The following is a 26496-nucleotide window of genomic DNA, read 5'->3' on the forward strand; positions in this document are numbered from 1 at the left end:
ATCATCTCCTGTGCATGGAGTTAGGCTGTGGGCACACAGGAGTGGGAGACCAGAGCTGCCACCAGGACGTCGTCTGGCTGTGAGCTTGCAGAATGCCTGGGTGGGCATACAGTCAGCCAGACAGGAGACTGAAGGACCACCTGGGATACAAGAATGGTCCACAAATGGTGGGACTGTTGGCCATGGGTACAGGAACTTGAAGGCAACCTGGGGAGGAAGTGTCTTATGCCAGTTCAGAGGTGGACTGGGTGGGGGTCCCTGCCTGCCTGGGGTGACTCTCCTGAGCTCCAAGGGTGACTCTCCTGAGCTCCAAGTCCAGTCCAGTGGCCTGGACTACCATACATGGCATGCCTCTCGTTGGTTATCAGCTAGGCCAACATCCAGAAAGCATCCTCCTCACTCAAGAACATCAGCAGGATGGCCACAATCTGGTTCCTGCCCCGGCAGTAGCCCACCTCCTGCAAGAGCCACACTTACGTGGAAGGTGGCCATCTAAAGTCGTGGAGTTTGGAGTAGTGGGAACTTTCCTCCCTGCCCAGTTACTAATTAGTAGTAGGGTCCTTCAGGATCCAGACCCAAGTTTTATGACAACAGCGATGCAGTCTCAGGCCTCAAGGACTCAGGGGCTGTCCCTCCCCAGCAGTGAGGTCTGCACCCCAGCCCCTCCTCCTTAGTCTTAGAGAGCCCTTCTCTTGCCTCTCTGAGACATTGGGAGCTGGTGTCCTTAACTAGTACATCATGTTTGGTCATAAATGCTCAAGACAATGATACCCAAGGGGTAACCTGCCTGGTGACAGGGATACTCACAGTGTTGTACATGGAATAGACCGAGAGAACATGGAACAGGGTTTGCTGTCTAGGAAAGGGGACAGGAAGGTGATTTTGCTCTTGTCTGGCCAACCCAGACATCATGAGGCCAGTGAGGCCAAGAAACCAGCCACACAGGCCCTGCAATGTTCAGGGCACCTCACTGTACAATGTTTTGTTTTGTTTTTTTTTTTTTTTGGGGGGGGGATCAGGTCTACACACAATAAGATGCAGATACTCAGTGTGATGGATGTTTATTTTTATTTTTTTTTCTATTTGTCTCCATTAAAGCTCACACTGTGGGATGTGCAGCTCCTGGATTTTTACCCATCCAGCCCCAGAGCAGCTGCTCCACCCTGAGCCTCCCCTTTGTAGCTAGGCATTCCCCTCTGCACCCGCTTGTGGTAGCCCCTGATTCTTCTCCTCTTCATGATCTGGCTTGTTCCAGATGTCCAGATGTTCCAGATGTCCTGTGAATGCAACCATACACGAGTCTGGCTTCCTTCACCAAGCACATCACACCCATGGCATCGAGTGCATGGATAGCTCATTCCTGAATTGTATCTGTTTTATGGATTACCAGTGTTTGTTCATCTAAGAGCATCTTGATTGTCTCCAGATTTGAGCCATTGTGAATAAAGCAGGGAACATCCATGCAGGTTTTATACAGATAAATGTTTTCAAATCATTTGGGTCAATATCTATGAGCACCACTGGGGCCTATCACGAGGCTCCATTCAGCTTTGTAAGAAGCCACCAGATTGCCTTCCAGCATGGCTGCATGACCCAGGTCCTGCTGCCCCACGGGCATGCCAACACCAGGTGCCGCCTGTCAGCCTTTCTGACAGGTGTGGGCTGGTAATGTGCTAGTGACAGACCCCGCACAGAGTTCCATCCCCTGCGTCCGTCCACCTGCACCCCAACCTGTGTGGACACACACTGCATTCCTTTCCCTTCCGCTCTGTCCCAGCATCATCAAGGTCTCCACTGGCACCTGGGGACTCAACATGAAACCTGAGTTTCTGATGATAAAAGATTGTCTAGAGAGCCTCCAGGAGGTGCCATTACTGGCTGCAAACTAAGCGTGTGCACTAAATCCTTGCAGGGTGGTGATCATGTCATGGGCATGCATACCAAGGGGATACCCATTTTTACCTTTTTAAAATTTAAATTCAATTAATGAACATACAGTACATTATAGTTTCAGAAGTAGAATTCGGTGATTCATCATATATAACACCCAGTGCTCATGTCATCACATGCTGTCTTCAATGCTCATCACCCAGTTATCCCATCCCCCAACCCCTGCCCTGAGCAACCCTCAGCTTGGTCCCTATAGTTAAGAGTCTCTTATGGTTTAAATCCCTCTCCGATTCTGTCTTGTTTTATTTTTACCTCCCTCCCCCTCTGCTCATCTGTTTTGTTTCTTAAATGCCACATATGAGTAGACTTATATGGTAACTGCCTTCTCTGATTGACTTATATCCCTTAGCATAAGCATAATACCTTTAGTTCCATCCATGTTGTTGCAAATGGCAAGATTTCTTTCATATATATATGTATATATATATCATATCTTCTTTATCCTTTCATTTATCAATGGACATCTGGGATCTTTTCACGGTTTGGCTATAGTGGACATTGTTGGTATAAACATTGGAGTGTAGGTGCCCCTCCGTGGAATCGCTATTCTCTAAAATGCATATGGAGATGTCCACAGATAAGGTAGACCCGAGGTCCCTGGTTTGCTGTGACACCCTTGAGGCTGGGGAAGCATGGGATGAGCACAGAACCCTGGGCTGGACCTGGTGACGGCATTGGGGCGTTCATCATACTATTTCTCTTTACCAATGATGGAAGTTGTCCAAAATAAAATGGAAAAAATATCAGATATATATATAAAAACACCAAGAGTGAGTGTTACTTATTCTGACCCTTCTGACCCTCATTTGGTTCATGTGTATCCTTGTCCAGCCTCGTCTGTGTTGCCTGGCCCCTGTCTCCCATTAGTGTCCCCTACCCATGGCCCCCACCCTCTGCTCTTCACGTGGCCAGATCTACATAACCCTTTGCGGTTCGGCTCACAAAGCAATGCCAGGAGCGCCTCTCCCCACCACAGGGGTCTGTCTAGGACTGGGGCACCAGCCTGTTCCCTGAGCTTGCCCTTGGGGAGGCTGCTCCCTGGAATCTGTCCTCAGGGCAATGGTCCACCTCAGGGCACTGGGAGAGGAGAACTCTTAGGTTCTCTGTTCCTGACACCCACCTGAGTCCTACAGCCCCCCAAGGTGGAGTGTGGCAGGGAGATGGGTGGGGCTGTCAGGGCTGAGAGGCACCAGGAGAGGTCTGGGGCCCTCCAGGTCTCTGAGGCACCTGACTTCACCCCCCTTCCATGGGTTCCCCCTAAGCTCCTGAAAAGGCCTCATCTGAGGGTCATGCCTCTCCCACATGTGGAAGGGCCCTACCTCATATTTCCTTCCCTTTGTTCTCTGACTTTACCTTCTCAGTGTCCAGCAGGCAGGACTTAACCTGACCTCGCACCTGCAGAGGGACCCCTTTGTAGATGCTTCCATGCATCTATAGGAAAGAAGGCAGTGCTGGTGAGACAGGCCCAGGGTGGTATCAGAGAGCCGATGGAGCATGAGGCATCTAGAAATTTCTGGCCTTCTGCTCCATGGTGTTACTGGAGAGGCTGGTCTACCTAGTACTGGGCCTTGTCTCCCACAAGGACGAGGGGACTGTGGCTCTTACCTGATGCTACCTCTGGTGCCCCTTGGGCCTGGGGGGTGGCTTTGGCTCTGGCATCAGACTCCCCAGGCAAGGGGATACTTCTGGGGGTGGAGGGAGGGTGTGTTGGGCAGCAATGGGCTGCCCTCCCTATCCCCCCAATGGGACAGAGTGTCCTCCCTCCGTGGGCACCCAGAGCCCCACCTTCTTGCTGTGCTGGTATGTGTCCCATTTGCACAGCATCTTCACCTGCTTGTCTGCTCTCCAGGTCTCCTGGCATTTTTTGCTGCAAAATGAGAAGTAGAGGCAGTAGATAAGCTGCCAGCTATTTCAGATTGATGCTCCATGTAGTGTCCAGCCACCCTTTGGGCCCTTAATGTGAACAAACTCACAGCGCTTCTCACACTGGCCCTGGCTCCCCGTCTCAAGGTGTGTTCCTGGCAGCACATGTAGCCCTGGGACAGGGGGGTTTGGTGAAATCCCCCTTGGGACAGCTTTGGGCACTGGGTCTGGAGAAACCTAGCCCCATGTCCAGCGACCACATCCAGCCCTGTAGCAGATCAGACTATTACCTTTGCCTCATGGGGGCTGGGGCCAGGCAGCTCCTTTTCCCTGGAAGGCAAGAGAAGCAGAGCCCTGAGGACTGGGTCCCTGACCCCCTGGCCCACAAGTCTTAGCCCAGGACACTTGGGAGAAGAGGGCTGACCCCAGGGAGGGCAGGGGCTTCCAGGTGCCTGTGGGTCATCCAGGGGCAGCATTCTGTGTGGGAGTCTGAGAAAGTTTGTTGCTGGCAAGTGGGGTAGGAGGCGCCCCCACAGCCATCCCCAGGAGGTGACCTGTCACTGTCCTAGAGTGCGCCAGCCTGAGAGCTGTCAGTATAGACTGGTTGCACCCTGTGATCGTCCAGCTGATGTCCCCACACCTTCACAGGGCCTCAGTGTCTAGTGTCCAGCCTGCCTCTCCCTGCAACCTGCCATCATCCCTGCTGTGTGTGCTGTGACTTCACCCTTGTTTTATGTCAGGACATCTCTGTTACCCCTTGTCTTGTCAGAATTCCTGAGCATGACACACCCCTGGCCCATCCAAATGGACACTTGTCCCTGGGTGGTGAGCAGTGACCAAGGGTCCTGGGAGCAGCCCAGTTGGCCTCTATCAAGTCTCCAGCCTCTGTGAGGTTCTTGTGGTTGCATCAGCCCAGCAGCCACCTTCCCTCCCTCCCACTGTTCTATCCACCGTCCCATGTGCCCTCCCCAGGGCAGACTCTTCCCCTTCTTCCCTCCTCCTGTCCATGCTGGTTGTCCCTTCCCTCTGCTCTGCACCCTCCCTCCCTGACCTTGTCTTATAGCTGAACTTCCTGCAGTCCCACAGAAGCCTTTGGAGCTATGGAGGCCCTTGCCTTGAGGGTGTCAGTGGGGAGCATCAGTCCCATCTTGCTCCAGACCAGACTGTCCTCCTACAGAAAGGACGTCATGTCCCAGAGCCCCTCACCCTCTGGAGCCTGCTGAACTGACTGGATCCACCCTCTGAGTACAGAAGGCACACATATGGCCCTCCCCAAAGCAGGCCTTGAGGCCACACCTCTGAGTGTAGAGGTGCCCGGCCCAAGGCCCAGCTCTATTCCTGCCCACTTCCGGGTTTGCCTCCTGGGTCTCGCAGCCCTAGGCTAGCACAGACTCTGGCCCTCAGCGGGCTCCAGGGGATGAGGGCCTGACCTGGTGAGATGGGTCCTGCCTCCAGAGAGGCATTCCTGTAAGTGGAGACCACCCCCCTGAGATGTGATGAAGGGGGGTCTAGATGACTCACTGCAGAAAACCATGATGGTCAGTGACCCTGCACAGCGAGAGGTCAGTATCTTCCTGAGGTTCCATTGGAGACCCTGCTTGGTGTGCCTGAAACAGAGGGGGCCCCCACAGCAGGGATACCTCAGAGCCAAGGACATAGGTGAAAAGAGGGAGCAGAATGGCTCCTCACTCCCCTGAATCCTGAGGGAGCCCAGGACCCTCTGAAAATGGTATAGCATGAGAGCACAGGACCTATCTGTCCAGGGGGAGTGCCTGACAGCCTGTCAATGGTGACAGCCTGGAAGGACCGAGGTTATACGTCGAGTGAAAGAAGTCAGGTAGATAGAAAAAGACAGATACTGTATGCTTTCACTCATATGTGGGATCTGAAAAAACAAAACAAAGGAACCAAGGAAAAATCAAACAGACTCTTCAATACAGAGAACAAACGTGGTGGTGGCAGAGCAGAGGCTGTGGGGGGCACGGCAGATAGGGGACGGGGATTCAGAGCCGCAGACTTCCAGGTATTAAGTCACGAGGATGAAAAGAACAGAATAGGGAATACAGTTAGTGAAAATGTCAGAACCTCATCAGGGAACAGATGGCGGCACTTCTCATGGGGAGCACCGAGTAATGTACAGATTGGTCTAATCGGTTGTTGTACTCCTGAAACTAAACAATAGGGAAAAATACACACAGAATGCATCCACGTCAGTGGGAAGCTTCTTACTTCCTAGAAATAGGAAATGAGAGCCCTTAGAGGGGAGCAGGGGCATTCTTAGTGACAGGCAGCAAATTGTTTGGCAAAAAACATTCATAGGTTGTTTTCTGACTGTAAAAACACTACTGCTTAAAAAGAAATCAGACAACTCACATACAGGGGCTCCAGTGCAGACAGGCATCGCAAGACAGCCCGGTGCTGTCCATGGTGCGTTCTTAGTGGCACGTGAGTTTGGGGTACGATAAGCTGAACATGAATGAAAGAGGACACTGTGAGCCTATTGAAGGAGTCAGAGATTTCAGGGAATGGCAGGAATCAATAAAATGAAAGGGGCCCAGGAAAATGAGCTTCAGCATTACAGGAGAAAAACATGAGACAATAGGAAAGACAATCCCCCAGCAGATAGTGGTCTGAGGCAGAGGCTCTGCATGTAAGCGCGACCCTCACACTGTGGGCTGGAGATGCAGTGGTGCTCTGTGGCCCCTCGGAGGTTCCCGCACAGACCCACGGACTCTGTGGGGGGAGCCAGCAGTAAACACAAAGGCTGTCAAGGTTTAAACAGCAGAATCCTGCTGTTTAGATGGATAGTAATGTCAATGAATTCTTGAGCACATCACGGCAGATAACCTGTGTGTACAACATGAACCCCAAACAGCCTGGATCTTAGTTGACACTAAACTGAAACACAGGAAACAGTGTGAGTCCATGGCTGGAATTTTGCTGCCTCCAACCTGTTTGAAAGAAAACCATAGGCCCCAAATGGAGTCATTTATGCTAGGTCATGTCACCACACTGGGGCTCAAGACCTCATCTAACCAGTTCTGAAACTCTCCCAGAAATGGAGTCTCTTACTGGTCAGTACCAGGGAGGTCATATGTCACACAGTCCTTCTCAGTGTGGAAGGAAGGAAGACGGAAGGAAGGAAGATGGAGGGAAGGAAGGAAGGAAGGAAGGAAGGAAGGAAGGAAGGAAGGAAGGAAGGAAGGAAGGAAGATGAAGTGGTTCACCCAATTAGCCCCTTTGTCCCCAAACTGCACACATGCCTTCATTTGACAAATTTTACAATTTGTGACAATGGAACCCATTGCTAGGGTCTGTCCTGGTGCCTGGAGAAGCCTGAGCAGGTGAGGGATATTGAGCCACACTAGCTTCATGGCAACTTAACCCCCTGTGCCAGCCTCCCTTGGGCCCCCAGCCGCTGGTCCTGGCCCCAGGATGAGCTTTCCCTTCCCTGGTTGACAGTGATGCCAGGTGTGCCCAGGGGTCGGCGCTGGGCCCCCTCCCCATGGTAGTACATAGTCACCAGGTTGCCATCCCTCTCCATTCAGCCTATAGCTAAATCCCTGGGTGTCTCATGGGCATCCCTAAATTCCCTAAAGTAAGACAACCCTACCTCAAGGTGGTTTTGCTTGGTTCTCCCACTTGGTGAACACTCCAGCAATGTCCTCAGCTACTATAGCTGACACCCTAGAGTGTTCCTTCCTCTTGCCCTGAGAGACAACCCATCACCACTGTCACTCACTTGCTCCTCCAAAATACCCTTGGACATCCTGGGCCAAACTGCCATGACCTTCACTTCTGAGGGATCCCCGTGCTTTCAGATACAACTGGAGGTGTATATCAGGCGCTGACAGGTGGTCTGCAGGACTTGGGAAGCCCCAGTCTACGCCTGCCTGGCGGCTTCTCAGCGCCAGCCTTGGCCTGGGTGGCCCTCTTGGTCACTCCCTCCAGAGTCCCAGGCTTTGAAGCACCTTGCTGGCCACCACGGTCTCCATACAGACAGATCTGCATCCACCTGCACCCCAGCTTGTCTGAGCGCCCACTGCATTCCCATTCCTCCCGCTCAGCCACGCCCCCTCCCCCATTAGGGTCTCCATCCGCGCACAGAGGCACAACCCAAAACCTGGGCTTCTGATGAGAACAGACCATCCAGAGAACCTCCATGCCCAGGGAGGCACCAACACTCGCTGTAGACTAAGGGATGCACTAAATCCTTGCCGGGTGGTGATGGTGTCCTGGGCACGAATACCAAGGGGATCCCCTTTTTCTATAGCTCAAGTGGAGATGTCCACAGATAAAGTAGACCCGAGGTCCCTGGTTTGCTGTGACACCCTTGAGGCTGGGGAAGCATGGGATGAGCACAGAACCCTGGGCTGGACCTGGTGACGGCATTGGGGCGTTCATCATACTATTTCTCTTTACCAATGATGGAAATTGTCCAAAACAAAATGGAAAAAAAATCAGATATATATATAAAAACACCAAGAGTGAGTGTTACTTATTCTGACCCTTCTGACCCTCATTTGGTCCATGTGTATCCTTGTCCAGCCTCGTCTGTGTTGCCTGGCCCCCGTCTCCCAGTAGTGTCCCCTACCCACGGCCCACGCCCCTCTGCTCTTCACGTGGCCAGATCTACGTAACCCTTTGCGGTTCGGCTCACAAAGCGATGCCAGGAGCGCCTCCCCCCACCATGGCCTCAGACCCCAGCCTGGGCACGTGGTAGTCCAGAGCACTTCTACCATGTGGCAGTAATTTTTTGCTGCTGCCTTTCCCTGCTCTCCTCAGAGACCCTGCACTCCCCACTCTGAGGTCCCCTGTGCCTCCCCTGGGCCCGACGGGGCTCCCCTGCCCCCCCCCCCCCCCCCCGAGGACCCTGCTTGCCCAGCAGCCTCACCTCCAGCATAGCGGTCCCAGAATACGATGTGGCTGCGGAAGGTCGGGGTCACATCCAGGCTGATCTGCTTTACGCACTAGGGGAAGAGCTTGACCTGCCCCTTCATTTTCTGTGGGCCGAACTGGGGAGGAGGAGCCAGGTCAGGAGCACAGACCCCTAACTGCCACCAACTGCCATCCTAGCAGGGGGCAGTTAGCTGCCACGTGAGTGTGTTCTGCGGGAACCTCCTTCCTTCCCTTGCGTCTGAAGCCAGGGATGGTCACAAGTGCCCATGACAAGTGCCCTGACGCCCACATCAGGGCTCCTGCTCAGCAGCCCTGGGTGGGGAGGGGCCTCGGGAAGGTCAGCCTGAGGCTGCTCCTCTCCCCACCACAGGGGTCTGTCTAGGATTGGGGCGCCAGCCTGTTTCCTGAGCTTGCCCTTGGGGAGGCTGCTCCCTGCAGTCTGCCCACTTCAGGGCACTGGGGGAGGTGGGGAGGGGGCGCAGGGCCTCTTCTCCCTCCTGACCCCTGCCTCAGCCCTACAGCCAGCAAGACGAGGTGTGGCAGCGTCCAGTTATCCTCCCTGTCGCATCCCCATCCACGAGCTCATTCTGCTTCACCAAGCAGGAATCTGGCACCAGCCCACCTGGTTGGTTCCCACTCCGGGTCGGTGAGGGGAGGGCTTCTGGGGCTCCAAGCCTGTCCAGGGTGTCCGGTCCCATAACCCTAATACTAAGCCTGTCCTGGAGGAACACAGAGCCCCACAGCCCCAACACCCTCCATTCTAAGCTCCTGTACCTGAAAGAAAAAAAAGTATCCTTGGGGCTCAGCATAGAGCTGATATGTGTGTTTCCCATTTTTTTTTTTTTGATCTTGTGTATTCATGAGAGACAGAGAAAGAGGCAGAGACATAGGCAGAGGGAGAAGCAGGCTTCCTGCAAGGAGCTGGATGTGGGACTTGATCCCAGATCCCAGGATTAGCCACGTCCCCACCCCCCCTGTGCCAAAGGCAAATGCTCAACTGCTGAGCCACCCAGGTGTCCCTGTGTTTCTTGGTTTTAAGTTTTGTTTCCTTCTATTGAGGAAACTGTCAACTTCTGCATGGTTTCCTGTACCCAGCCAACTTCCTAGATTCCTATTCTGATTCTGATTCATAGGAGTTTGCATAATGCCATGAGATTTCCAAGTGCAGAATCATATCACTTGTGGGGGAAGCTCGCTTTTTTTTTCTTTTATCCTGTGTAAAACTTATTTTCTTGCCTGATTTTATTAGCTAATACTATCAAAACTATTAGAGTATCAAGGATAATAGCAAACATTTCTGTTTCTGTCTTCCCTATTTTAGGGGAAGTGGCCTCAGCATTACATGATCCCTCATGATATTTGCTGATTTTCTTACAAAGTTTTTTAAACATTTTTTTTCTTACATTACTTATGATTTTGTTCACAATTTATATGTAACTGCTGGATTTTATTCTTTGGCTTTCTAGAATCTGCTGATGTCCTCAAGTGGCTCTCCCCTGTGAAAGGATATTGTGATATTTCTGACTCACAGGCCAGTTCAGGTGTGTATGACCCAGTCGCCAGGGATCACTCATTCTAAATGCCTCTGGAGAGGTGTCTAGCAAGAAGTTGCTGTGGCGGAGGTCAAAGAGGTTTCTGCCTATTTTCTCCTGCAGGATTTTGATGGATTCCTGTCCCACATTTAGGTCGTTCAGTCATTTTGAGTTTATTTTTGTGTGTAGTGTAAGAGAATGGTCCAGTTTCATTCTTATGCATGTGGCTGTCCAATTCCCAACACCATTTGTCTTTTTTCCATTGGATATTGTTTCCTCATTTGTCAAAGACGAGTTGACCATAGAGTTGAGGGCCCATTTCTGGGTTCTCTATTCTGTTCCATTGATCTATGTGCCTGTTTTTGTGTCAGTACCACACTGTCTTGATGAGTACAGCCTTACTACTTCAGTAGTACAACTTGAAATCCAGAATTGTGACGCCTCCAGCTTTGGTTTCCTTTTTTTTTTTAATTTATTTTTTATTGGTGTTCAATTTACTAACATACAGAATAACCCCCAGTGCCCGTCACCCATTCACTCCCACCCCCCGCCCTCCTCCCCTTCTACCACCCCTAGTTCGTTTCCCAGAGTTAGCAGTCTTTACGTTCTGTCTCCCTTTCTGATATTTCCCACACATTTCTTCTCCCTTCCCTTATATTCCCTTTCACTATTATTTATATTCCCCAAATGAATGAGAACATATAATGTTTGTCCTTCTCTGACTGGCTTACTTCACTCAGCATAATACCCTCCAGTTCCATCCACGTTGAAGCAAATGGTGGGTATTTGTCATTTCTAATAGCTGAGAAATACTCCATTGTATACATAAACCACATCTTTATCCATTCATCTTTCGTTGGACACCGAGGCTCCTTCCACAGTTTGGCTATCGTGGCCATTGCTGCTATAAACATCGGGGTGCAGGTGACCCAGCGTTTCATTGCATTTGTATCTTTGGGGTAAATCCCCAACAGTGCAATTGCTGGGTCATAGGGCAGGTCTATTTTTAACTGTTTGAGGAACCTCCACACAGTTTTCCAGAGTGGCTGCACCAGTTCACATTCCCACCAACAGTGTATGAGGGTTCCCTTTTCTCCGCATCCTCTCCAACATTTGTGGTTTCCTGCCTTGTTAATTTTCCCCATTCTCACTGGTGTGAGGTGGTATCTCATGGTGGTTTTGATTTGTATTTCCCTGATGGCAAGTGATGCAGAGCATTTTCTCATGTGCATGTTGGCCATGTGTATGTCTTCCTCTGTGAGATTTCTGTTCATGTCTTTTGCCCATTTCATGATTGGATTGTTTGTTTCTTTGGTGTTGAGTTTAATAAGTTCTTTATAGATCTTGGACACTAGCCCTTTATATGATATGTCATTTGCAAATATCTTCTCCCATTCTGTAGGTTGTCTTTGAGTTTTGTTGACTGTATCCTTTGCTGTGCAAAAGCTTCTTATCTTGATGAAGTCCCAATAGTTCATTTTTGCTTTTGTTTCTTTTGCCTTCGTGGATGTATCTTGCAAGAAGTTACTATGGCCGAGTTCAAAAAGGGTGTTGCCTGTGTTCTTCTCTAGGATTTTGATGGAATCTTGTCTCACATTTAGATCTTTCATCCATTTTGAGTTTATCTTTGTGTATGGTGAAAGGGAGTGGTCTAGTTTCATTCTTCTGCATGTGGATGTCCAATTTTCCCAGCACCATTTATTGAAGAGACTGTCTTTCTTCCAATGGATAGTCTTTCCTCCTTTATCGAATATTAGTTGACCATAAAGTTCAGGGTCCACTTCTGGATTCTCTATTCTGTTCCACTGATCTATGTGTCTGTTTTTGTGCCAGTACCACACTGTCTTGATGACCACAGCTTTGTAGTACAACCTGAAATCTGGCATTGTGATGCCCCCAGATATGGTTTTCTTTTTTAAAAATTCCCCTGGCTATTCGGGGTCTTTTCTGATTCCACACAAATCTTAAAATAATTTGTTCTAACTCTCTGAAGAAAGTCCATGGTATTTTGATAGGGATTGCATTAAACGTGTAAATTGCCCTGGGTAACATTGACATTTTCACAATATGAATTCTGCCAATCCATGAGCATGGAATATTTTTCCATCTCTTTGTGTCTTCCTCAATTTCTTTCAGAAGTGTTCTCTAGTTTTGAGGGTATAGATCCTTTACCTCTTTGGTGAGGTTTATTCCTAGGTATCTTATGCTTTTGGGTGCAATTGTAAATGGGATTGACTCCTTAATTTCTCTTTCTTCAGTCTCATTGTTAGTGTATAGAAATGCCACTGACTTCTGGGCATTGATTTTGTATCCTGCCACGCTACCGAATTGCTGTATGAGTTCTAGCAATCTTGGGGTGGAGACTTTTGGGTTTTCTAAGTAGAGTATCATGTCATCGGCGAAGAGGGAGAGTTTGACTTCTTCTTTGCCAATTTGAATGCCTTTAATGTCTTTTTGTTGTTGGATTGCTGAGGCTAGGACTTCCAGTACTATGTTGAACAGCATTGGTGAGAGTGGACATCCCTGTCTTGTTCCTGATCTTAGGGGAAAGGCTCCCAGTGCTTCCCCATTGAGAATGATATTTGCTGTGGGCTTTTCATAGATGGCTTTTAAGATGTCGAGGAATGTTCCCTCTATCCCTACACTCTGAAGAGTTTTGATCAGGAATGGATGCTGTATTTTGTCAAATGCTTTCTCTGCATCCAAAGAGAGGATCATATGGTTCTTGGTTTTTCTCTTGCTGATATGATGAATCACACTGATTGTTTTACGGGTGTTGAACCAGCCTTGTGTCCCAGGGATAAATCCTACACCCAAGAGAAGAAGGGAGTTAATAAAGATTCGAGCAGAACTCAACGAAATCGAGACCAGAAGAACTGTGGAACAGATCAACAGAACCAGGAATTGGTTCTTTGAAAGAATTAATAAGATAGATAAACCATTAGCCAGCCTTATTAAAAAGAAGAGAGAAAAGACTCAAATTAATAAAATCATGAATGAGAAAGGAGAGATTTCTACCAACACCAAGGAAATACAAACGATTTTAAAAACATATTATGAACAGCTATACGCCAATAAATTAGGCAATCTAGAAGAAATGGACGCATTCCTGGAAAGCCACAAACTACCAAAACTGGAACAGGAAGAAATAGAAAACCTGAACAGGCCAATAACTAGGGAGGAAATTGAAGCAGTCATCAAAAACCTCCCAAACACAAGAGTCCAGGGCCAGATGGCTTCCCAGGGGAATTTTATCAAACGTTTAAAGAAGAAACCATACCTATTCTCCTAAAGCTGTTTGGAAAGATAGAAAGAGATGGAGTACTTCCAAATTCATTCTATGAGGCCAGCATCACCTTAATTCCAAAACCAGACAAAGACCCCACCAAAAAGGAGAATTACAGACCAATATCCCTGATGAACATGGATGCAAAAATTCTCAACAAGATACTGGCCAATAGGATCCAACAGTACATTAAAAAAATTATTCACCATGACCAAGTATAGCAACATTTTCTACGATAGCCAAAAAATGGAGCAGCCCATGTCCACTGATTGATTGACTGATGAATGGGTAAAAAATATATGAGATTTTATATATATGTAACATATATTCATAAAATATATATTCATAGTATATATATTCATATGATATACATGAATATTACTCAGGCAGTAAAGAAAATCTTGCCACTTGCAATACTATGGATGGAGCTAAAGAGTATTATGATTCTAAGCAAAATAATTCAGCTAGAGAAAGACAAATACCATATGATTTCCCTCATATGTGGAATTTAAGAAACAAAATAAAGGAGCAAAGGGTAAAAAAGATAGAGGGAGGCTAAGCAAGAAACAGTCTTAACTGTGGAGAACAAACTGATGGTGTGGTGCTGGGTTAAATGCATGATCGAATTAAGAGTGGACTTCTTGCAGTAGTGTTGTATGGAAGTGTTGAATCACTATACTTTACACCTGAAATTAATATTATATTGTATGTTTACTAACCAGAATTTAAATGAACACTTAAAAATAAATAAGTGATATTAATTATAGCATCGGAAACATAGTCAACAATATTGTTATAACTTTGCATGGTGACAAACGGTAGCAAGCTATACAGTGGTGAATATTTCATAATGTATATAAGGTTTGAATCACTATGTTGGACACTGGAACTAATATAATGTTGTATGTGAATTATGCATCATTAAAAATAAAATTGTCACCCAGTGTTGCAAAGAAAAAGGGAAACATACAGATCAATAGAAACATAGATGCAAAAAATAAATAAATAATTGCATTTTAAAAGTACTTTTTCTGCCTCCTCAATTTTTCTAAAAATCTAAAAATACCTTCATCTTTATAACTGAACTCTACTTCTGAAACTAATGATACACTAAATGTTAATTAACTGAATTTAAATAAAATAACATTTTAAAAATTTGCCTTCATCTTCCCTTATGTAGTTAGGCTTTTGTCATTTAGAAGAAATATTTCTATTCCTATACAACTAGTTATCATGGGAGGATGAATCAATGAATATTTGAGTAATTACTTAATATTTAAATCTCTGCCATGGTGTTATTGTTCAATATTTTTTGATATCCTTCCCAGAAATGTATTCTATTCAGCAGAAATCTAAATAATTTATTTAAAGATAATATAATTGAATGCAGGTGTATTAAAAACTAAGGCAGAAGAATAGAGAAATTTGGAAATTGATGTCATTGTGTCAGTGACAATAAAGTTGAAAATGGAAGTCTTCGGAATTAGTGTCAAATACCAGTACATCCCTGTTACTGGGATGATGATTTTAGAGTATTTTTAGTATAATAGAAGTGACATAGCAAGGGCACAAGAAAGAAGCATGTGATGATAATTTAGCAATCTTATCTCAAATTAAAACTTAAACATCAAAAGACATTTCTCACAAGGTCTAGATTCTCAGTGTTTGTGATACGGATGAAAGTAAGTGAACAGCCTGGGTGGTCAAGTCTCTGACCCCAATATCATCTGGAATATAAAAATTTCTCAGAGACACATGCCAATTAAATGACACAATAAAAGCTGAAAGCTGCTACATTCTGGAGGTGTGTGATGAGATAAAGTGTCTTCAAAGTAGCCCAAGGGTAAGAATTTCCTGTTCAAATTTTAAGTGACACATTGATAAGAAATCAACTTTTTCCACTATTACCTCACTCTGAGCTCTCACAGGGTCGGCAGTCTGTGAAGACCACAGATATTACCTGTTTACAAGAGTAACAAGGTCTCCTACTGGAAGATGCATCACTTTCTGGCCAACAGAAGGTATGTAGCTCTACTGCCCTGTCTCTCTAATAGCCAACTTTTAGTGGGAGATTTCAAATGCTAGATGGGATGTACTCGAGGTATAATTAATATACAATCAAATCACAAAGAACGTTGGTATTTTTATTCCAACAATTCAGGGTGAAAAATAAGAATAAATATGAAATATCTTAGAAAAATTTTTAAAGTATTTAAAATATTACCTATGGTGAAGTAATCAAGTGTATACAAACACACATAGCTGGGTCTATAAATCTATATAAAGTCAAGTGAAATTGCATAAGCATCATGATAAGAAACAGTTAATTTTGGATTTGTCATCAGTCTAGATATAATTACATGTAAGATTTGATATTTAGCTCAGGCTTTAAAAATGATCTCTCAAAATGAATTCATCAAAGAGTGAGGTAAAACATTATTCCTCATGCACTTACTTAGGTAAATGAAACTAGTTTGGTTTTTTATAAAAAGCAGGAAGAAGTTCCTTCTGTAAAATGCTACTTTAGATTTAACTATGAATAGTCAAAAGACTTTTTAAATAAATTGAGTAAAACTTGGCAAAAAATTCCATACTGAAAGGTACTACTGTCTAATTCGTTAGATGTTGCATCATCTAATGAAAATGAATTAGTAATTATAATGTGGCTATTGTGTTAAAAATCAAAATAACTAATATATAGTTGAGTTTATGAAAGCCGGATTGAATATTAAGTGATTTGTATGCATTATAAATTATACCTTTTTACTCCAATTTTAAATTAGTAAACTAAATTGCTAGACATAAAGTAACTTTTTAAAGATCACATTTTGTAAATTTGAGAGCCAGAAGTAATTCTAGATCTCACTGACTTCAAAACTCATTGGTGGAATTATTAATTTACATTTAGTTGATTTGATAAAATTGCTTACACAACCAAAGCTATGCTCACAACCTAGGACAGTCATAGGATCTTTCTGAAAGTTTGTAACAACAGTGTTCTTCCATAAATGTTCTACATTTTTATTTATCATTTTATGGTTTCATATTTTGCCATTAATACCAATTTCTGGTGTTAAGTGAATAGTTTTCAAAACATGGTTTTTGTTATTTTGTTTCAATATTGTTAAGGTTTGGGATAAGTTTAGTGTATCGCATGACATTTGAACATATATAATTTTTCTTTTAAAATTTAATTTCTCAGAACTCTACAATTATTCAAAATAAAAGATCATTGATAAGAACACATCACCTTCTAATACAGAAATGTCATCAAATAAAAGTAATTTATTACAGGAAGTTCTTTTATGTACTAAAACTATTTCCCAATCAGACTCCTCAATGTTTAAGCATGACTGGATTTAAAGCTCTAAGGGAATTAGTACCAGATTTTACATTATCAACTGCAAATGAGTACTATCACCCACCTCACGCTCCACCCAGTGTGACCGTCCTGGCAGTTTTGTCATTAAATACAGTCTTCATCAAGTCCTTCAGTTCAGTTCCGCTTGGCACTGTGCTTGCCACTACACAGCTACAGAGATGAATAACCAAGGATGTACCTATGCAGAACTTAATCGAGTGAATAACTCAAAGAGACAACAAATGAAAGCTAAGGGCACTAAAAATTCCATTTCAGTAACTGAGCAAGAAATAACCTATACAGAATTAAATCTTCAAAATGCTTCTCAGGATCATCCAGGGGAACGAAAGAACTACCACTGCAAAGGTAAAACATTTAAATCACACACAGTGTAACTGTTCTAGAATGTGCTCTGGGGCACATTGGTGGAGAGAATGAGTAGGAAATGATGTCCTATATTTTTCATTTGTAAGGATCAGAGCTTGGAGTTGGTAAATAGTATTGTAGACTAATAGACTAATTTTACTCAAGCACTGTTGTAATTCATAGTCTTTGATAACTCATGGAATATTACCTTTCTGAACATGAGATAGTATATTCTGAGAAAAGATTTCAATGGTAGATACAGTTTGGGGTCCAAGTTTCTATATGTGGACTCCGTGTGCATCGCTGGTTCTTTTGTATGTAAATTTCCTAAATGATTATTTCCATCCATCCTTTGTCAGTGTTTTCATTTCTGTTCCTAATATTTACTACTATTTCCAGGGAAGATCCTTGCTAGGATGCTGGGAATCATCTGCTTTGTCTTGATGTCCACTGTGATAACAATAGTTCTTATTTCCTGTAAGTGTTTGAACGACTACCTGGGAAATTTCATTTTAATGATTGTCCCTGCCTCAAAGTATCTCATACTGTTATGGAATAGATCTTTCGTTCTAATGCATGTATGCTATAAAAGTGGAATGATTATTCTGAATTTGTCAAAAGTATAAATAACAGAATAGTTGTAGAGAGTATTACACATATATTCAGTTTCATTACTCAAAGAGGTGTTCTAGGAGACACATTGAGAAATAAATACAAACTAATTCTTAAGACTGGTTAAACCCAATACTGTAAGAAATGGAGAGGTTTGGTTTTTAATAGGCTTTTGAAATATTTTCTCCCAAATCTTCATTTCTTTGTTAATATTGCTTGGTGAAATAAATTTTATTACAGAATTTTGTAATTCTAAATAATATTCCAAGTTCTAACTTAAGAAATTGAAATCATAATATATTTATTTCAGTTTAAGTTTTTATGATGATTTCTTTAGTTTTTTCAGTTACTGAAATACTGGAGCAGAACAATTCATCCCTGAAAACAAACATTCAGAAAGGTATAAAATGATTTTCAAAATTCTGATATTATTGTTGTTTCTATTTGCCTCAAATTTCCTCCTGCTAAAACATGATAAAAAACCATTTTACTATTCTAAGAAGTCGTTTTATTCAGTGTTCTTAGGACAATCTTAGATTGATATTTTTGTATGTTTACTTTATATAGGCACATAAATTAGGGAATGACAAGGTAACTATTCTTTGTGAACATGTGTGAGCATATTTTATTTATATCATCCTGTGAGTGTTCATAGATGTGTATACCTATGGATATACCTATGCAAGTATGTAAATTAATTTGAATTTGTTAATATTCAAATATCTTTTGTATAATATCTCATAATCTCTCTTTAGCTTATCACTGTGGTCATTGTCCAAAAGAGTGGTTTACGTATTCCAACCATTGCTATTACATTAGCACTGAAAGAAAATCATGGAATGAGAGTTTGGCATCCTGTGCTTCTAACAACTCTAACCTGCTCTACATAGATGATGAAGAAGAACTGGTAAGATTTCAATGTTCCCAGATTTTATTAAAGCTTATCAATCAACATCTTTCTAGAGCTGATCAATATTTTTAAATGTATATGTAGCTTATTTTAAAGTCTGTTAATATTCCATAGCTTGACTCTATATTTTATTTATATTTTTATTCCTTTAATGTACATTTGATAATTTTCAGTATTGCTTTTCATAGAATACCATCCTTCTATAAATGCTCTTTTGCCTGAAATAAAGTTTACTAATTAATTTTACCATACAACAAAGAAACTAAACGTATGATTGTGCAAATTGATCACAAAATGGAACCATGTAATTACAAATTGAATCGTGAAATAAAAGTTTAGAGCCTCGATCAGCCCTGTCAACTTCAATATTATGAAATATCTTCACTTACTTTCAGACTTTATATGAATGGAATCATTCAGTAAACATTTTTATGTGTGTCTCCTTTCACTTTCATATGATATCTGTAATCCATCTATATTATGACATTTGTCTATAGTTTGTGAATTTTTACTCCTATATGATATGATTATGATATTTTAAATCTATTCTCAGAAATGTAGTTCCTTTTTAGTATGTGGGTATTACAAATAATTATTTTATGAAAAGCCTTTTCCATGTCTTTTTTCACATATTATATTCATAATGATATATTTATATAAATATTTATTTATATATGATGCATAACTACATAGTATATGTATATTTAGGCATATAAATATTATATTTATCATAATAGAATAATGATCTAGAAATATAACATCATAATTGTAATTATATATAATTATAATACAATTTCTTCTAAGTATGAGAATGAAATTACATGGTCATAGATATATGCATATTTCAATTTATTACATTATTCCAATATTTTTCTAGATTATTGTATAATTTTGCTGCATAGTCAATGGTTTTCAATGGAATAATGGACAGTGTCTAAAATAGCTTTGTCTTCCTAGCATGGCTTTTTTTTGCCATTGTTTTGATTGGAGAGAAAAAAATATTTTTGAGGCTTTTGTCTGTACCTGTTAGTGTCTGTCATTTGCTCCGTCTGGAATTTGTGAGGTAAAGAGAAATTCCAATGCATTCGCTGCCATGTCATTCCCTGGATCTGGAGTGCCTGGTTCTGTCAAGTTTCTCATCATCTGTCTAAATCCTCTTATGCTGATATATATATATCTCTAGTTGTTTAGATTGGAGCATGTAGTTCATTTACATTCAGCGTAATTATTGATAGGTATGTATGTAGTGCCATTTCGTTGCTTGTTTCGTTGTTGTTTCTGGGGATTTCTCTGTTCCTTTCTAGTTTCTGTCACTTTTGGTCTTTTTTTACTACTCAAAAGAACCCCTTTAATATTTCATGCAGGTCTGTTTAATGGTCATGAACTTCTTTAGTCTTCGTTTGCCTGCGAAATGCTTGATCTTTCCTATTTGGAATGATAGCTTTTCTGGATACAGTATTCTTGGCTGCAGATTTTTCCTATTCAGCAAGTTGAATATATCATGACAATTGGTTCTGGTTTACCAAGATTTTTGTGGAGAGAGCTGCTAACGTTATTTCTCTTCCATTGTAAATTCGGGTCTTCTTTTGTCTTTCTGCTTTCAGATTTTTTATCATTATATTTTGTAAATTTAACTACAATAAGTCTTGGTTGTTTTTGTTGCTTTCATTGGGAGTTTTCTGTGCTTTTTGGCTTTGAATGTCTGTTTCCTTCCCTGGTTTAGGAAAGTATTCAGTTATTACTTCCTCAAACATGCCTTCTCCCAGTTTTTTCTCTTCTTGTGGGAGTCCTGTGATATGAATGTTTTAATATTTGATGGAGTCACATTTTCTCCAAGTTTACTTTCATGATCCACTATTCTTTTTTCTCTCTTTTGTTCAGCTTCATTACTTTCCATAATTCTATCTTCTATATCACTTATACATTTCTCTGCTTCTTCTGTCCTTGAAGTTATTACATCTAGTTGATTTTCATATCTCAGTTATTGCATTTTTAATTTCTGACTGATTTTTTTTTAGCTCTCATTTCTCTGTGGCAGGTGTCTCCCTGAGGTCTTCCATGCTTTTTTGAAGCCCAGTGAGTATCTAGATGATTGTTGCTTTAAATTCTGTGTCAAGAAGGTTACTTGTATCTTTGTAGATTAGATATCTGGCTGTGATCATTTCTTCTTTCTTTTTGGTTGAATTTCTCTGTCTTGGCAATTTGCCTTGGTCTCTATTTTTCTCTGTCTTATAAAATCCTGTTGTTTCCTCCTCCTGAAAGTAATGGCTTTTGAAGAAGAAGCCATATAATGTCCAGAGCCTGGCACTTCAGGACGTGTCTGTGGTGTGTACTGCTTGTGCTCTGCTGCTGTGTTTTGGCTGCTCTATCCCTCAGGTCAGACATCTACAGAGTTTCTTCTTGCCTGCAGTGGGCAGTGTTTGGGCTTTGGCCAGGGCAGCAAGCATTAACTAGGTGTGGTTTCATCTGCTTGTTAAATGAGACCTGATGCTATTTCCACTGGAACTGAAGGATGGCAGAACCCTATGATCAATTGACATGGTGCATGTGGGGATTTGTGTTGATCTTCTGGGGAAAGAGCCCACGGCTCCTGGTCCTTAGGCACACTTGCCCAAGAGAAGGAGTACCAGCAGGCACAGTGAGGTGAGACTTGGTGCATGCACCTTAGGTTGTAGCTTGCTATTTACTGAGGTTGGTTTATGCTGAGGGGGAGGGGAGGGAAATGGTGCCAGCTAGCTTCTTCATCTCCAGAGAGGGGAGTCTATGCTTGCTCTCATGGAAGCCCTTCCACAACAGTGAACAATTCCTTCTTGCGCATCTCAGGCATTTTTCCAATTGCTGTTTTCACATTGTCTGTCTCCAGGTTGTTTGCCTGCCTGGAGTACCACATGCACTTTGGACTTTACCTCAGCCAAGCCTGCTGACCTTTAAAACTCCAATTTTGGGGGGCCTGGTGTAGCAGGGACCTGGCTGGTCTTCTGGGGGATGTTCTTGGCATGCCGGAACTGATGCAGGTTTGACCCATCATGGCAGTCATGCCTGAGCACAGGGGCATGGGATTTGGAGCAAAGCAGGCTAAACAGCCAGTGTCCACATTAGTTGCCCTCAGTAGGTGTCTCTGTGCCTATGCTGAGGGACAGAGGAGGGAAGTGGATCCTGCCATCTCTTTTGTCTCCAGATGTACCATGACACCTCTCACAGATATGCTAGTAGAAATGAAAATGGATTCTCCTTGTGCACCTTAGGAGATACTCAGATCATGCCATCTGTCCCAGGGTTGCTTGCCTGCCTTTTCTCCAAGAGTAGGGCACTACGCTTAGGTCTCTATTCAAGCAGAGCCTACTGACTGTTAAAATAACAGTCTTCGAGCTGCACTGATGGCAAAAACTCATGAAAATCAACCTCTCTTGTTTTCTCAGTCAATAGCTTTGGGGAAGTATTCTCCTTGTTCACTCCCCTGTGCATTCCTCTCTCTATCACGTTTCTCCATGACCAGGACTCCCACCTCTCTGCAGCACCTGTGACCTGTTTCTCCCCCAAACCACATTTCTACACTTGATATCTTTCTCGATGTGTTCTCTACACTCCCTCTAGTTGTGCAGTTTGTTCTATCAGTCTTCAGGACAATTTCTTGGATATTCAGATCTTTTGCTAGTCATCTAGTTGTCTTCAAATGATGATGCAACCCTAGGGTCATTTTACTATACCATCACCTTAGTTCCTACCCCCCAAGAAGTCATATCATTTTATCTTCCTTACTCTGCTAATGTGATGGATTAATTTTATGGGATTTCAAATGTACATTTAGCATGGTATTGCTTCAGTACATCTATGTACGTCATGGTCTATTGTTTTTTATTTATTGTTAAAATCTATCTATAATTGCCACGGACATGTTTCCTTTTTAAAAAAATCCCTTCATAACTACATATTTTTTTCCTACCCCACAAAAACTTTCTATTTTAAAAAATTGAAATTATAGATTTCTTTATACAAAAACATCTAAATACTCCATAACCATGTGGAAAGTTTTTTGACTTGCATATATAATCCTGTTAGAAATTATAAGATATATCTGGTATTTTTATTTCTTTTTGTTTTGGTTTTTACAAGTTGAAATTTTTTAGGATTTTTTTCTCTTTTATGTCTATTTTTAAAGGTATTTGCATATTTTCAAAATATTATGTTATGGTAATTTTACTGAAGTATAACATGCATACAGATGAAAGCACATGTTAACATGCCAACAGGTGACTGAATGTTCAATATCACCATTGCACAGAATGAGGAAATGAATTGCAAAATGTCCCTTTCATGTTCTTTTCTGATAAAAAGCACTTCAATTACATGGAATATTATAGTATGTATACTTTATTTTTGGCTTTCTCAGGTAAAGCTAAACTTGTGTGAATCATCCATATAGTTGCATGAAATTGTCCATAGCTCCTTGTTCCATTATCTGATTGTACTACAATGTAAAATTCATTCCGATGATGATACCATTGGATATTTGAGTATTGTCCTATTTGAGGCTACCATGAATTATATTTAACTATACATATTTCAGCACCAGCTTTCATCTAAATATATGTTTATCACTTTTTCCTTCTATAACTTCATTAAATTCTTCTTCTAGCTTCCTGAGAGGTGAGGTCCTCAGATCATTCATTTCATAACATTCTTCATGTTGAATATAAGTGATAAAGCTATGAAATTATCTCTAAACACTATTTTAGTTCCAGCCTAAATTTTTTGATATATTCTCAGTTTAATATCTGATATAATCATCATTAATAATCATTAATATCATTCCAGTACAAGGTAATTTATATCATCCAGTACAGGTATTTTCAAAAGTTTCATCTTTGAATTGTAAATTTTCAGAAGTATATCACTTTCCGAACTGAAAATTTTCCATATTTCTTTCTGTTGTTGATTTCTAATTTACTTTTTTCTTTAGAGAATGTTCTTTGAATTATTTCACTTATTTAATGTTTTTAAATATTTATTTATTTATTTATTTTAGACGGAAGTGGGGCAGAGGGAGAGAACAAGTCTTAAGCAGACTGCACTGAGCATAGGCCCAATGGGGGGCTGGATCTCAAGCCCTGAGATCACAACCTTAGCAGAAACCAAGAGTCCAATGCTTAACCAACTTTACCACACAGGGACCTGTCACTTATTTAAATTTTTATATCATTCATGAACTAGAGGGATACTTTCTACATTTGTCAGTTACATCAAGCTGGATTCTAGCGTTTTTACACTCTTTCATAGTCCTTCTTATTTTGCGGCTAGTGTTCTATCACTTATTGAGGGAAGAGTTTTTAAATCTCCAACTATACTCATTGAATTGTTTATTTATCCTCCTAAATCTGTCAGTTTCTACTTCATGCTTTTGAGGGTTCTGTTGTTAGGTAAATAATATAACTTTTTTAAGAAAAGATTTTATTTATTTATTCATGAGAGTCACAGAGAGAGAGAAGCAGGCTCCATGCAGTTAGCCCGATATGGGACTTGATCCCAGGACTCCAGGATCATGCCCTGGGTCAAAGGCGGATGCTCAACCACTGAGCCACCCAGGCAACCCAATATATTTTTATAATAGTTTTCTCTTCCCTTTATCCTGATAGCTTTACTATTTTGAATTTTTAAAATCCTGATAATATTTCTTGTTTTAATAGCTACTTTATCTGATATTAGAATAGCCATTTCTGCTCACTTATGATTACTGTTTTCAGGGTATCTTATTTTAATTTCACCTATCTGTGCCTTTAAATCTAAAGTGTGTCTATTGTATATAGCATATAGATGGATCTTATATTTTTATTCAGAATGATAATTTCTATTTCTATTCTATTCATATTTCTATTCTATTTCTATCTATTCTATTCTATTTCTACTCTATTCATAATTCTAATTTCTTTTTCTATTTCTATAATTTCTATAATTTCTTCTGATTATAGTATTTATTTCATTCACATTAATGCAATTATTTGTATACTTGAATTTAAGTCTGTCATTTTGCTGTATATTCTATGTATATGTCTTATTTTCTTCTTCCATCTTAACTGATATCTTTTGTATTAAACACATATTATTTTAGTGTTCCATTTTAATTCCTTTGTTGATATCATAGCTGTAATTTTAAATTATATTCTTGTCATTCCTGTACGTAGAACAAATGTATCTTCTGTTTGCTTTTATTGAGATATGACTTACATATAGCATTGCATATATTGCAATATGATTACCGTCATAATATTAGCTAACACCTTTGTCATGTCACATGTTTATCATTTCTTTTTTGTGTTGGAGACAGTTAAGATTTAGTCTCTTTGCAACTTTGAAGTTTCTAATATGCTAATGCTGACTACAATCACTATGTTGTACATCAGGTCTACAGAACTTATTTATCTTCCGGTTGTAACTTTGTACACTTAAACAACATCTCCCCAGTTTCCCCACCTCTTAGGCCCAGGTAAACAACATCTGACTGTATTTTTACAAGTTCAAGTTTTTTAGATTCTACATACAAGTAAGATCACACAGTATTTGTGTATCTCTGTCTAATGTATGTCACTTAGTACAATGCTTCCAAGGTCCATCCATCTGTCACGAATAGCAAGATTTCATTTCGGCGGATGGCTGAGTAACATTCATGATTTGTGATATATATATATATATATATATATATATATATATATATATATATATATATATCTCACACCTTCTTAACCCTTTATCTGTTGGCAGACATGTGTTTGCTTGCATTTCTTGGCTGTTGTAAGTAATGTAATGAGCATGGCTGTGCAGATATTTCTTTCAGATACTGATTTCAGTTCTTTTTAATATATAACAAAGAATGAGATTACTGAATTATATGATAGTTCTGTTTTTAATTTTCTTTGGAAATTACCATATTATTTTCCATTGTGTCCACAACAATTTATTTTCCCACCAAAAGTCTTCCTTTTCTTCACATTCTACCAATATTTGTTATCTTTTCTCTTTTTGATAAAACCCATTCTACTAGATGTGAGGTGATCATATCATTGCTTTATACTCATTGATTTGCATTTCCCTGATGAACTGTGTGGTTGAACACCTTTTCATGTACCTATTGCCCATTTGTATGTCCCCAGAAAAATGTCTACTCAGGTCCTTTGCCCATTTTTAAAATTGGATTATTTTCTTTTTTATTATAGTGTTGTATGAGTTCTTTATATATTTTGGAAATTAGTCCTTTATCAGATATATGGTTTGCAATTATATTCTCTCATTCTATGCTGTCTTTTCAATTTTTTGACTTTGCTGTGCAGAATCTCCTTATTTAATGTAGTCTCATATTTTTATTTTGCTTTTTTGATGTCTGTGCTTTTGGTGACTTATCCTAGACAGCATTGCCTAAACCATTGTCAGGGATCTTTTTTTCTTTTGCTTGTACCAGTGATTTTACACTTTTCATATATTTTTATTTTATTAATTTGTGTGGGTTTTATTGTTTGTTTTGGCTTAAAGAATTCCCTTTAGCATTTCTGGAGGGTACATCTAGTGCTTATAAATTCCTTATGCTGCACAGCTTTAACAGATACCAACGAAGTCATGATGCTGCAATCCTGTGATTGCCATCCAAGGCCAGAGTTGAAACTTTGATTCACCATCCCCTGAGATGGTGTGAAAATCTTTCTACTTTATTTCTGAATGGTAGCTTTGC

At 41.5% G+C, this 26496-nt stretch overlaps 2 protein-coding genes across 16 annotated transcripts in view; one reads left to right on the forward strand and one right to left on the reverse strand.

The window, feature by feature from the left end:
• Window positions 1-1045: 1045 nt before the first annotated feature.
• On the reverse strand, window positions 1046-9155 carry LOC112665388 (ubiquitin carboxyl-terminal hydrolase 6-like). Of its 15 annotated transcripts, none has more exons than XR_007406462.1 (8): window positions 8322-8625; window positions 6191-6279; window positions 5335-5420; window positions 4104-4143; window positions 3736-3817; window positions 3304-3381; window positions 2314-2436; window positions 1046-1277 (listed from the first exon to the last, which is right to left on the reverse strand). XR_007406462.1 is itself a non-coding variant. In XM_025455086.3 (7 exons), the coding sequence occupies exons 1-7, from the start codon at window positions 8714-8716 to the stop codon at window positions 1131-1133; spliced, it is 531 nt and encodes a 176-aa protein (XP_025310871.3). In that variant the 5' UTR covers window positions 8717-9134; the 3' UTR covers window positions 1046-1130. The 15 variants fall into 15 exon arrangements, 13 of the variants coding, with proteins under 13 accessions (XP_025310871.3, XP_025310873.3, XP_048958613.1 ...); XR_007406463.1 differs by having other exon boundaries at window positions 6187-6279; window positions 8322-8620; XM_025455086.3 differs by lacking the exons at window positions 2314-2436; window positions 8322-8625 and adding an exon at window positions 8708-9134.
• Window positions 8924-26496, forward strand: part of LOC112665386 (uncharacterized) — a 63102-nt gene continuing 45529 nt past the window's right edge. The window contains exons 1-8 of the mRNA XM_025455070.3: window positions 8924-9049; window positions 9234-9354; window positions 10179-10253; window positions 15459-15551; window positions 17168-17257; window positions 17657-17734; window positions 18207-18269; window positions 18625-18776. Coding sequence (XP_025310855.3) covers window positions 8963-9049; window positions 9234-9354; window positions 10179-10253; window positions 15459-15551; window positions 17168-17257; window positions 17657-17734; window positions 18207-18269; window positions 18625-18776 — 759 coding nt within the window. The 5' untranslated portion in view covers window positions 8924-8962. The remainder of the gene's footprint in view (window positions 9050-9233; window positions 9355-10178; window positions 10254-15458; window positions 15552-17167; window positions 17258-17656; window positions 17735-18206; window positions 18270-18624; window positions 18777-26496) is intronic.

Source organism: Canis lupus, chromosome 27 (assembly GCF_003254725.2).
Source record: "Canis lupus dingo isolate Sandy chromosome 27, ASM325472v2, whole genome shotgun sequence".
Lineage (NCBI taxonomy): Eukaryota > Metazoa > Chordata > Mammalia > Carnivora > Canidae > Canis > Canis lupus.

Excerpts from the sequence above, each read along its gene's own strand:
- LOC112665388 (XM_025455080.3), bottom strand. The coding sequence starts at position 8,555 with ATGGTAGAAGTGCTCTGGACTACCACGTGCCCAGGCTGGGGTCTGAGG. Across the intron at positions 3,818-4,103 it reads CCAGCCCCCATGAGGCAAAG|CAAAAAATGCCAGGAGACCT; the intron begins GTAATAGTCTGA and ends CTCATTTTGCAG. Across the intron at positions 3,382-3,735 it reads CATACCAGCACAGCAAGAAG|ATGCATGGAAGCATCTACAA; the intron begins GTGGGGCTCTGG and ends TCTTTCCTATAG.